Here is a 12,437-nt window from a genome sequence, read left to right as displayed (position 1 = left end):
TATTTATAACCTCACTTTTGTGGGGGTTTGTACATGTTATTCTATTAAATAAGTCCCTATCGGCCTAGGGTTTTGTCGTATTCTGGCCTAGCGTTTTGTCGTATTCTAGCTCGATCGACTAGGATTGAAGAGGTGAATCAATCAATGCTGTCGACTGGCCTTCTGTACGAGGTACATCGGTTGTTCAGCCATTTAGGTATAGGTGACCACGGGGATTCTAGTAGATAGTTGGGGAGATGGGTTCGTCTGGTGATGTTGTCCGGCTATATGAATTGAGCAATATGTCTGTCCTCAATTCCCGCCTGGGAAATTCTTACTGGCTGAATAAACTTGTATCCTCGATCAAAGGATGCCTTCTGGACATCTATCGTTGGGTCAGTTCCAATGAATACATCATAGTATGAGCATGTCTAAATTGACATGAACTGATAACCTTTATTATTTTTTTGGGGTTTTTCTATTTTAAATCGCATAGTTAATTCCAATCTTGTTAATTGGAACAAAATGAAATTTGATTGTTAGTACTAGCGAAAGAGCAATTTTTTTTATTCAGAAAGTATTTTAATTTTATTTTATAATTCTTGAAATAGTTTATGAATTTCTATTAAAAAACAATATTTACATATATTTTTCAATCAGCCCACAGAACACACCAATACCAATTTATAACTAAAAAAAAAAAAAAAACTTCCCTTTCTACCAGCTTAAAACTCTTTTAACCATCTCTAGTTACATACCATTTACATGCTTAAAATTACTCACTAAATGACATTAAATCATGATTACAAAATAGCCCAACTCATCAGAATCTCTATATAAACAGACCCCAATCCCTTCCCTCTGCTCTCAAAACTGAACCACCAACTCTTCTCTCTTCCCCCATTCTCCTTCCTTACCACAAAAACACTGATAAAAGCAACAAAAATGAGCTCAACCTTAAACCTCAATGATGACAAGACAGTAGAAACAGTCATGGTGGGAAGGTACATGGAAATGGAACAGGAAGGAGAGAAGAAGACAGCCAAGTCTCGCTTCTCCTCCCTCCTCTGGCATGGCGGCTCTGCTTATGACGCCTGGTTCAGCTGCGCCTCTAATCAGGTTTAACAAAACTTAATTTTTAGTTTATTTAAACTGTCAGGCTACTGATCAACCATCCTCCATCTTCTTCCTCTTTCTCCTCCCAGGTTGCCCAAGTTCTTCTCACTTTGCCCTATTCCTTCTCCCAGCTGGGCATGATCAGCGGCATCCTGCTGCAGCTTTTCTATGGTCTCATGGGAAGCTGGACTGCTTACCTTATAAGTATTCTTTATGTAGAATATAGAACCAGGAAGGAGAGGGAGAAGGTGGATTTCAGGAATCATGTTATACAGGTAGCTTTTTTATATAGTTTTCATAATGTAATTTTGCTTTCAAGATTAAATTTTTATGCTGTTTTTTTATTTTTCTGTGAAGTGGTTTGAGGTTCTTGAAGGTTTACTTGGAAAGCATTGGAGAAATGTTGGTTTGGTTTTCAACTGTACATTTCTTCTCTTTGGCTCAGTTATCCAGCTGATTGCCTGTGCTAGGTATGATGGAAAAATTGAATCTTTTTTGGTTAAAAAGTAAAAAAAACCATCTTTTACAAATATATAACTTAAAAAAGTCATTTTTTCTGCTAATTTTCTGTCTGAAAATGATTTTGCAGCAATATATACTACATAAATGATAAGTTGGACAAGCGGACATGGACTTACATATTTGGAGCCTGCTGCGCTACAACGGTGTTCATCCCCTCTTTCAGAAACTACAGAATATGGTCTTTCCTTGGTCTTCTTATGACCACCTACACTGCTTGGTATCTCGCCATTGCTGCTCTTCTTCACGGCCAGGTGATTAATTAAAAAAAGTAAAAAATCAAATTTTTAATTTAAAAAAAATAAGAAATTTAATATTTTGAAAATTTATTTCAGGTGGAAGGTGTGAAGCATTCGGGGCCAGCGAAGATGGTTCTTTACTTTACAGGGGCTACCAACATTCTCTACACCTTCGGAGGCCACGCTGTTACTGTGTAAGGCGACAAACTATTTGCTTCCCAAAGTACATAAAATAAAATTTTCAAAAAATACCGGTTGGATCAAATAATTCCTCTGGGAACATTTCATTTAAGAATATTTACATACATACCCCACAATTTTTATGTATTTACATATCTATTAATTTTTACTTATTTATGTATTAAAAGGTGTATTTTACCTTTTAAATTTTAAAATGTTAGCATTTTTTGCATGAAAGATTTATTTTTATAAATGTAAAAAGCTTAGTTGTTATATATATATATATATCAAGTATATATATATATATAAATATATAAAGTAATGGCAAAGGTTGTTGTGCTAGCCCCGACTATCTCTCATGTGTCTAAGAATTCGACTATCACTTCCTACACTTAGAGAGAATCGAACTCGAGACTTACAACTAACAAGTAGATGTCCTACAAACTGTTCTGAGAGTGTGGCGTCATACACATATATATATATATAATATTAATGGCTCCTTAGTTTATTATATTGCTCTCTATTTTTGGTAAAGATGGTAAAACTTGCCCATGTGATGTGATAGATGAGGCCTCTTGTCAATTTATTTTTTAAGAAAAATGTTATAATTTACTTAGATTAGTGAAGGCCTGTTTTGTTAATATTCATATTATATTATGTCTTTTTGAATCGCAAATCAGCTCCTTATTTAAACTAATATTTTCCCTATCTAAAACACACATTAATGTATATAAATTTTTCATAAAGTGGAGCATTCCTTGCATAATCCATATACTTTGTTCACTGTGTATTTACTGCACTAGCAGCTTTGGCTTTAAATACTGACAACATTTTCTTTCTCAGCATTTACTTTTCCATCAATACCTCACCATACTATCAATTCAACCACACCACACAAAAAAAAAAATCAAAATGGAATTTTTGTTTCCAATTTTGTTTCCAAAAATGAAAATATTTAATTTATTATTTGGTATATCTGCAAAAAGAAAAGTAAAAAAGAAAAAGAGAAGCATGGCTTGGCTTCCTCTGCTCCTCCCCCCTCATAAAGAGAAGTGAAAACCTGTAGTATTCATTGCACTGAACTGGTTTACTAATCTTTCTGATCATCTGCTGTTCTGCTACTTTCATATTTACACATTGAAAGATAAACTAAAATAAAGTAAAAGCTGCTCCCAAAATTTGTTTTCTTTATTTTTTTCTGTCATCTCAGTTTCAATTTCTTAAAAATGTTTAATTTCATTGATTTTATCTGTTTTATTTTAATTCCAATCAATTGAAAAAAATCTGAAGAATCATAATAAGCCAAAGACTGACGCTTCTACTTTCCACACTCAATCCTTGGACGGTCAAAGAATCAATCTTTCACTTCTTTTACAGCCTGCAACACCTGCCAAAATATTGTACATTTGTTGATCTCTTTTGAGATCATATATATATGTATATATATATATATGTATAAATATATAGACATTGATATATCACAATGATCCCCAAAAATACTACATTCACAAAAATTTGTGCAAAAAAAATTATGTGGACCATATTTTTATGTCGAATCAGTCAACTTTAAAACAGTGTCATCCAACTCTTTTTGGTCTGTTTGATGTAGTGCTTATGAACATTCACTTATTTCTTTCAAAACAATCTTTCAGCTTTTCAACAATCTTTTCAAAAATCACTTAAGCTTTAATGTAATTATAATTAACCATAAATGCAAATCATTAGCATCAAAATGGTGCATTGATAAACACAAAATCATGAAAATTTCGCCTAAATGCATATTACTATTAAAACATATAAACATTTCTATCATTAATCCATTTCTTCATGCAGGGAAATAATGCATGCTATGTGGAAACCCCAAAAATTCAAATCCATCTACCTCTTAGCCACCGCCTACGTCCTCACCCTTACCCTACCTTCGGCCGCCGCCGTCTACTGGTCGTTCGGCGACCAACTCCTCGAGCACTCCAACGCATTCGCATTGCTACCCCGCACTCCCTTCCGCGATGCCGCCGTGATCCTCATGCTCGTCCATCAGTTCATAACATTCGGCTTCGCCTGCACTCCCCTCTACTTCGTTTGGGAGAAGGCCGTCGGGCTCCACGACTGCCGGAGCATGTGTAAGCGCGCCGCCGCCCGGCTGCCGGTGGTGGTTCCCATTTGGTTTCTGGCCATCATTTTCCCTTTTTTCGGACCGATAAACTCAGCCGTTGGATCTCTGCTGGTCAGCTTCACTGTTTATATTATTCCGGCTTTGGCTTATATGTCTACGTTCAGGTTCGGGCATGCACGTGAGGTATGATGATTAGTGATTTTGTTAATTTAATTAATTGATTGATTTGTTGGTTGATTAATTGTCATTAGTCAGAGAAATTATTAGATTAGATGTCTACATGTTTGGACAATATTTCACGTCCCATCACATCACCCATATGATGAGTGGGCGAGGCCTGGGCCTAATAATTTATGTGTGTGTGCTGCAAGCCGTCACCTATTGGTTGGCAGGGTTCACTGTAAGTCCACTCAGGTCACAAGTTCGATCCTCCTTCGCACGAGGTTCTCGAATATTAGGCACAAGGAGCGAGCTCTCATCATGGGGCCAAAAAACGTATGAAAAATCCCTATTTGAGCATCTGCTAAATATTGATTTCCTACTATATATATATATATATATATATATATATATATATATATATATATATGAAGACTTTTAAATGTTAAGGTGATGATATTTTTGATGTGATATAAAAGAATTGGGCGGTATGAATGTAAAACTTAAAATTTAGGGGTTGGATAGGTAAATACATGAGAATTGGGTGCTATGTATGTAAATGCCGCTTTTAATTATTGATAGGGTGGTAGGTTGAGTGGAAACACGTGAAATGTGGTGATTAAAAAGCAATGCTATGCTGTCAAATATGAACGTTTTCTCGATTCGTCAGCTTATGAGAATTTTAAAAGATATTGGAAGTTTAACTAATCGTCATTAAGGATGTTAATGATGTGATTAGAGTTGGTATTATGCTGCTAATTACGTGTTAATGTTAAGTTAAAGATGGTTTGATTGACTTGGAGTGATTGTTAGACCGACATGTGGACCTAGTCAAATAAAATATGAATGGTTTATCGTTGTTATCGTAGCTTGTGAGGCCATGTGAATCAAGTAAAATTTTGAATTTTTCAAGAGCGAGAGGGCATGTTCTATGATAAATAATTATTTGCATTGTGTACCACCTCCATATGAAGTTATAATTTTAAATAGTAATATGCTGTATAGATAAATTATTTTTCATAGTTTTGAAGAGACACGAATCATTCCCCAACATTCTTTTGTTACACCACAAATGTTGGATTGTATTGCATGTTTAATGTTAATTATAGACTAATTGTTGCTTTTTTTGCTTGTTTTTTATATTTTATTATATGTTTTATGACTTTTAATGTTCCTGTTAAACACATAATAAGAAGTGATTTTTCGCAGAATGCAGTGGAGCCACCACCTAGATGCTTTGGAGGTTGGATAGGGGCCTACACCATCAACACAATCATAGTTGGGTGGGTATTAGTCATTGGGTTTGGGTTTGGTGGATGGGCTAGCATGACAAATTTCATCCATCAAATTAACACATTCGGTCTTTTTACCAAATGCTACCAATGCCCACCACCATTGCCTCCTATTTCGCTTCCTGTTGATACGCCAGTTGTCGCCCCCTCGCCTTTCTCATACAACATTATTTCTAACTCGAGCCAATCTACATTCTCTTCTTCCCCTTCACTTTCTCCTTCTGCCTCCTATTTTCCTCATCACTTTCACCATCACAACTATCATCATGGCCATTGATCTTCTATCAATCATGTTGAGAGTTAAAGCTTGATCAGAGAAGTGTTGGATAAGTTATTGGTTTCTTGTTTTGATTACAATTTCCTCCTCAGCTTCTGTAATGCTTGAATGGTAGACAAAGAGAAGGACATGTTAGGGCTACATGGAAGAAGGGCTACTCTCTTGGAATTTGCACTTTGGATAGGTATTAAATAACTAGCATTTTTGTTTTATTTTGAGTTTGAGGGAATTGCTTTGAGAGATCATTAGAGAAGTAATTGTTGGTGTAATAGTTTGCTTTGTATGAACCTTATTCTATTTTTGTAGTGTTGGGTTGTGTATCTTTTTTTCATTAATCAAAATTTGTTCTCCATTTAAATTTTAAGCTTAAAATTTATTTTTCTTTTTTCATATGTAGGAATTGTTACCTTGTTAGTTGGGGAGAAGAGAGCCTTGATTGCCTTGCTTCTACTTTTCTCGATGGACATTCAAGAAACAAATAAAAATGAAGACAACACTAAAGAAAAAAATATTAATTCTAGAATATAGAAATAATGAATAATTATTTTTGAAATTTTTAAATATTTTAATATATGTTATTAGTATGATAGGTGTGTGGGTAGGTGATCTATGCAAATATGTGATGCTCTTTTGTTATGCTTGTTGTGTGAGCTACGTATGAAGAAAATAAAAAGTAAAACAAATAAAAAAGATGAAACAAGATATAGGCTGTGCTTTGGGCAGCTTATTGGGCCGCGACACCGTTTTGAAAATATTGTCGCAGTGTTTGAAAAATGTGTTGGGGCAGATTATAAGTGCCGCTTTGAAACGCTGGGTGAGAAAATGTTAATAGCGTATGAAGTGGGAGGCCTCCCGCGTCCTGCGTCTGCGTAGCGCGTTAGTGTTAATTTTTCCTGCTCTACCCTTCACCGCTCTCCCTCGCTCTCGCCTTCTCGATCTACCTTCTTCTTCCTCACCAACGCCGAGATCGAAACCAAGGTAAATATTTGTAACGAAAATCGCCAATCTCGCCCTCCCCGGCCTTTCTTTTGTTTATTCTTGCCTCAAATGAGGTATGTCTTCTTCCTCCTCCCCGATTTTTTTTTGGTGTGCACTTGATATGATGAGCTAAACTCTGCCACAATGGTGTGGATCTAAGGGTGGTTAGAGCTAAACTCTGCCTTGTATTTCACCATTTAAAAACCCTTCACAAAGAAGGGAGCAGAGAAGAAAATTTATTTTGATCTAAGAATGTTATTGGCAGACTTCTTAAAATTGTGGTAGTATATTTGGAGTTGGTGATTGATTTGGAGTTCAAATTGGTTTGATTGTACGAAAATATTACTTGAAATTTTATGACATCTCTTTTTTGTTGGTGTGCACTTGATATTCATTGAAGGATAATGGGATCTTCGAACATATTTCTCTTTTATGATAATTGGAGTGCCTTGAAGTTTTTCTTTTGCTCTGTAAAGGTGAGAAATGGGATCTTCGAATATATTGCTCTTTGAACACATTATTGAAGTTTTTATTTTGTTATGTAAAGGCGAGAAATGGGAACTTCGAACACATTATTGATTTTTTCGAAGTGTTCTCCAATGCCCTTATCTTCATTGGCTTATCATGTAGTTTTCGTAACATAATATAGAAGTACACAACTATGCTTGCTTAGGACAAGAAATGGGATCTCCGATCTAATGCCTACATGTATAATTAACATAATTTGGTAGATTAGAAGCTTGCCATTCTTTTGCTAACATTAATGCTGATTTGGAATTGGGGGGAAGGAAAAAAAATGTTGAGGAGCATTTACATACATGCCACCCAATATTGATTCTCTTTTCTATTTTGAGAAGCCATGAAGAACATGAGAATGAAGCTTTCAAAATTGAATTCAGCCCCTAATGAGTTGGCATTTTGATTGTCATTGTTTACCAGAATTTAACTACTTTTTCTTGTGCACACATCATCATCAAAGTGAGGAAGAAATGTTTATAGCCATTAGATTGTTTATCGAAGGTGATTATGCTATTATTTTTACAAAGTGGCTTATGCTATTATTTTTACAAGGTGAATTATGTTATTATTTCATATTTATGGGCTTGTAAAAAAAATGAGTGATTGCTTAATAGGTGGACAATCCAGTTTTATGTAATCTATTTGTTCAAATCAGTGTGAAACATGGCTATTTATTGTCATCGTCTCATTAGCTTTAAAATTATTAGCCTTTTGACCATAAAGTTTTATGGTTTCCTAAAATTAGATAAAATGATATACTATTATATAGATTTTCTCTATTTTTACTCTTGAGATGAGTAGTGTTTGTGTTGAGGGAAGAGCAGGTACTCATTTCACTTACTGTAGATCTTTAGATGAGTTTACTGTTGAGATGAGTTGTTAGACTCTTGAGATGTGGTATTGTTTGGGACTATGGATCCTTTTATATCTAATAATATCTAGTTTAGCCTGTTTTGACGTTGAAGCAAATGGCCGGTTATGCTTCTCATTCTTGAAAGAAGAATATTATTTCAAAAGCTTTGCAATTACTTTTTTAATTTACAATTACTTTTTGTTATTCTCTAGTTTCGTTGGGTGCAATTGCTTTTATAATTCTCTAGTTTATGTTTCTCATTGTAGAAACTAGAATATTGTTGCAAATGCTTTGCAATTACTTTTTCAATGATTTCGATTCCTTGACTATCATAATGCTAACTAGATATGGCTTCTAGATGTATGCACATATGAGATTTTGTAATGAATGTTTGCTTGGAATATGATGATATTATATGTTAAGTTCATATGTGTAACCAAAAATTCTTCATATAGTTCCAACATGGCTAAGCCGAATGACGATGACCTGTCAGCTATGTAGGATAAGGAAGTTACGTAAATTTTTTGCAATCTCTGTATTACAAAAATTGAAATTGGGAATAGGACAACCACATATTTTAACAAGGAAAATTGGCAAAATATCGCAAAAAAGTTTAAAGAATTGACGGGAAGAGATTACGACAGGCTGAAATTCAAAAATAAATAATTGAAGAAGAAGTAGAAAATTTAGAAGGAGCTCAAATGTGGATCCACCGATTCCTTCCGACGACATCCCTCTCAATCAGATGCAGGCTTCACTTTGGTTGATGACGATCAACTTATTGTCTCTCCAGAACCTTGAAAATCTATCGTTAGCCAAACATTACCTGAGAATGAGATCGAGTCGATTGAATTTGAAACTCAGGACGGTGAAGGTGTAACCGAGATGACTGCTTTGAAGGAGTCTAGCAGATGTTATATGTGGATGTTGATTTAGCCACGCTTCTTTATTTATTAGACTATATGTTGATTTCAGATGTATTTCGTTGTAGTATGGATTTGTAGTTTATGTTTTTATTAAGAATTTCGTTTGTATCATTAAAATGTTCGAATCTATAATAATGACGTGTTTGCATTTCGATTTAAATTCTTTGTTTGTTTTGTTTGTTTTTTTAGGTGTGTGAGGGCAGTGATGAATGACGGAAAATATGGCCTCATGAGTTCTTTTGGATGGCTGATTTGGTGTTCTTATCTAGTATTGCATGTGTATTCCTAAAGAAGGCAACTGATATCCTCCATTGTTTTGGGTACGTCCACTTATGAGGATTTATCTAGATGGCCTTGTTTTGGTGATATACACATCTGACACAGGATGATCATATCCAGTTGGTATTGCATGTGGAATACTAAAGAAGGCAACCTAGGTCCTCTCTTCTTGTCAATGTAGTGCAACGGTATATGAGGATCTACTGGATGGTTTTTTTAGTAATTGACACATGTATCCCAAGATGATTGTCCCCGTGGGTTGAAGTCAACCAATAACTCATTTTTTTGGAAGGTCCACTGTCTCCATTTAGTGACAGACATATGGGTTGGTGTAGTTACTAGTTTGAGACCACACACTCACTTTTTTTATGCATATTTCGGTCGAACCGGTTTTCGTTTGTTTAAGTTCTCTTGTTGCTTTATAGAACTTAATTTAATTTTCTGATCTGACAAATGACTTCTATTGTTTTATCTCAATAGCAACATGAGTTCTAGGATTTCAAGGACCTCCCGAGTTGTGTTGTGTTACTGCGGACTCCCTTACTCACGTCACGACAGCCTCATAGCAGTGAGAGGCAGTTTTACAGTTGTTGAAGGGGCGTTGCAACACGATGCAGCTTCTTCCATTGGGTCGACATTCCAACATACTCTGTTGCCGACAGTGATCGTTGTATTATGATTTCCTAGGAGGACAGTACAGCTAAGGACAAACGATGTCAGAGTTTTAAATTAAACATTTTAATATTTTTAATTGTACTTGTAGTTGCCTTTCTCTTTATTTTATTTCTTCTAATACTTACAAGATAGTGAGCAGTGTATTTTATTTTTTTGAACTGATATGTAACAGTTTGAGGCTTCTGTTCTATGTATTATTTATCTCATACAGTTCTGTTGCAAATAATTTCACCAAACAAGAGCAGAATTGTCATTTATACAACAACAACTATCAATAAGCTATTTTGAATAAGCTCCCCAAACAACAAGCTATCTTATCTAATAATCTGCAGATTATCAGATTATCAGAATACTTTGCTTATCAGCTAATTATAAATAATCAACAACTGCCCCAGACAGACCCAATCTTTTTACTTAGTTTATCTTCAATGAAGTTTAAGTTCTCAAGATAGAAGAGATGATTTGACCCATAGTCAAAGAATAGACTAATCAATCTTTCTTGAAAAAAAATCTCTTTCAAAGTTAGTATACCTAATAAAGATTGGTAGAACGAACCAGACAATCAAGGTAAGGTGAAATTGAGTTAATACCTCCTTACCCTAGCTAATGGATCTTTAATTTCTTTGCATAAGAATTCTTTAACATTTAAATCATATAGACTACAACTATAATTAATTAATCAAAGATAATAAGTCATTAATTATCCATTCAAATAACATAATTGGAACTTAATTTTTGTCAGAATTATAATATTTTTTAATACAAATTATGAGGTGACTAAAAATTATAAATTAGCACAAAAATAGACATTCAGAATCAGAAGAAGTCATGGTTAACAATATATAGTAATTCTCATTGAAGAAAAAAGAAAATAGAAGAAAGGAAAAAAAAGAGAAACAATAATTTATGAAGACTCAAATCTTAAGAGAGAAAAATTCAAGGGTCCATGAGAAGGAGCTTGAGGTTAAACATGAAAATAAAAAGTTGGTGTTCTAATTCTTCTATGAATATATAAGATTTAAAATATTTCTAAATAAAAAATTTTCAAACTATATCAAGTAAAAATTAATGAATATTTGATTGTTTTATTGGTATGTTAATTGGTTTAAATATTTCTTTCATAAATGAATTATTTCAGTCAAGCTGGATTAAGTGATTTTAGATTCTTTATGCTAAAATATGAATTAATTGAAGTAGCGTTATGTTATTAGAAATCAATGAAAGTTCAACTTTTTTAATGATATTTGAATACTTTTATAAGCAACTATATGATATTATTAAGGAAAAAAAGAAAATCTAAGATGAGAGCTATTAAGAATTTCAACAAACTCTAAATTGTGATGTTAAATTACTTGATAGCAAATAATATTTAAGTTTAGGAGAATTTGATGTATATTAAAAATGAGATATTTTATGATATCATTTATCAAATTTATATGTTAGTTTTATGCTTGTAGAGGGTTTATTTATTATTTTATGTAGAATACATGTTTGAAGTTAAAGTGGGATGCAAAATAATAAAGATTTGGACAAGTAACGATTATGGTGTCCCCTCATGAAAGACTAACAACCTAGTGCTCAGTGAGGGGCGAAGAAGTACAAGAAGTAGAGAGACCTGAATGTGGGCTCCAACTAGGCAGTGCCTAGGCACCCCCTGAGTTTAAATTGTTTGCAAACTTTATAGAGAACTTAGTGCCTTGTGCCGTCAAGGCTGGTGTGCCCACACTTGATGTCTGGTTCTCAGGGCTTCAGTGCCCATGGACGGCACACCTGTGCCACCCCTTAGTGTTTCGGTGTCCAATCATGTGGATTGATAGTTGTGCAAGATTTTCAGTTATTTTGAGCAACGAATACTATAAACTCATCCATTCTGAGCATGATAGGAATAAGAAGAGGTAGGAGGAGATGCATAGTCAATAGTGCAAAGAGTGATCAATGAAGAGGTGAGAAAGCACTTGGAGCAGTCAAATGAAGACCATTTTGAGAGTATATTTTCTTTTCTTTCAACTATTGTAAATGTGTGCGAATGCTAAGTTGTAATGAGGAAGAATTTTGTGAAGCAATCAAGCATTAATCTTGTTTGTCTGTCTTGAATTATGTGCATTTGTATTAATGGTGTGCAAGGAAAGAGTTTGTATTTTCATTTATAATGTGCAGTCACTAAGTTTTATTCTCCCTTAGATCCTAATCTAATGAATTTAGATTTAATCCTTGATTTTGTGAACCGTAGTTTTTTTAAGTGCATGTTTATATGTTAAACTTTTGCGCTTAATTTATTTATATGAATTGACCACATAGATCATTAAAATGTGTTGTGATCTAGTAATATG

At 34.1% G+C, this 12,437-nt stretch overlaps 1 protein-coding gene across 1 annotated transcript; it reads left to right on the top strand.

The window, feature by feature from the left end:
- The first annotated feature begins 844 nt into the window (after nucleotides 1–844).
- On the top strand, nucleotides 845–6,161 carry LOC110033312 (auxin transporter-like protein 2). The gene is made up of 7 exons (XM_020737242.1): nucleotides 845–1,098; nucleotides 1,185–1,370; nucleotides 1,453–1,565; nucleotides 1,685–1,868; nucleotides 1,950–2,047; nucleotides 3,867–4,332; nucleotides 5,518–6,161. The coding sequence occupies exons 1-7, from the start codon at nucleotides 925–927 to the stop codon at nucleotides 5,875–5,877; spliced, it is 1,581 nt and encodes a 526-aa protein (XP_020592901.1). The 5' UTR covers nucleotides 845–924; the 3' UTR covers nucleotides 5,878–6,161.
- Nucleotides 6,162–12,437: the final 6,276 nt, after the last annotated feature.

Source organism: Phalaenopsis equestris, unplaced genomic scaffold, assembly GCF_001263595.1.
Source record: "Phalaenopsis equestris unplaced genomic scaffold, ASM126359v1 Scaffold001134, whole genome shotgun sequence".
Taxonomy (NCBI): Eukaryota; Viridiplantae; Streptophyta; class Magnoliopsida; order Asparagales; family Orchidaceae; genus Phalaenopsis; species Phalaenopsis equestris.
This window is presented reverse-complemented; position numbering and strand designations above follow the sequence as displayed.

Excerpts from the sequence above, each read along its gene's own strand:
- LOC110033312 (XM_020737242.1), top strand. The coding sequence starts at position 925 with ATGAGCTCAACCTTAAACCTCAATGATGACAAGACAGTAGAAACAGTC. Across the intron at positions 1,566-1,684 it reads CAGCTGATTGCCTGTGCTAG|CAATATATACTACATAAATG; the intron begins GTATGATGGAAA and ends ATGATTTTGCAG. Across the intron at positions 4,333-5,517 it reads GGTTCGGGCATGCACGTGAG|AATGCAGTGGAGCCACCACC; the intron begins GTATGATGATTA and ends GATTTTTCGCAG.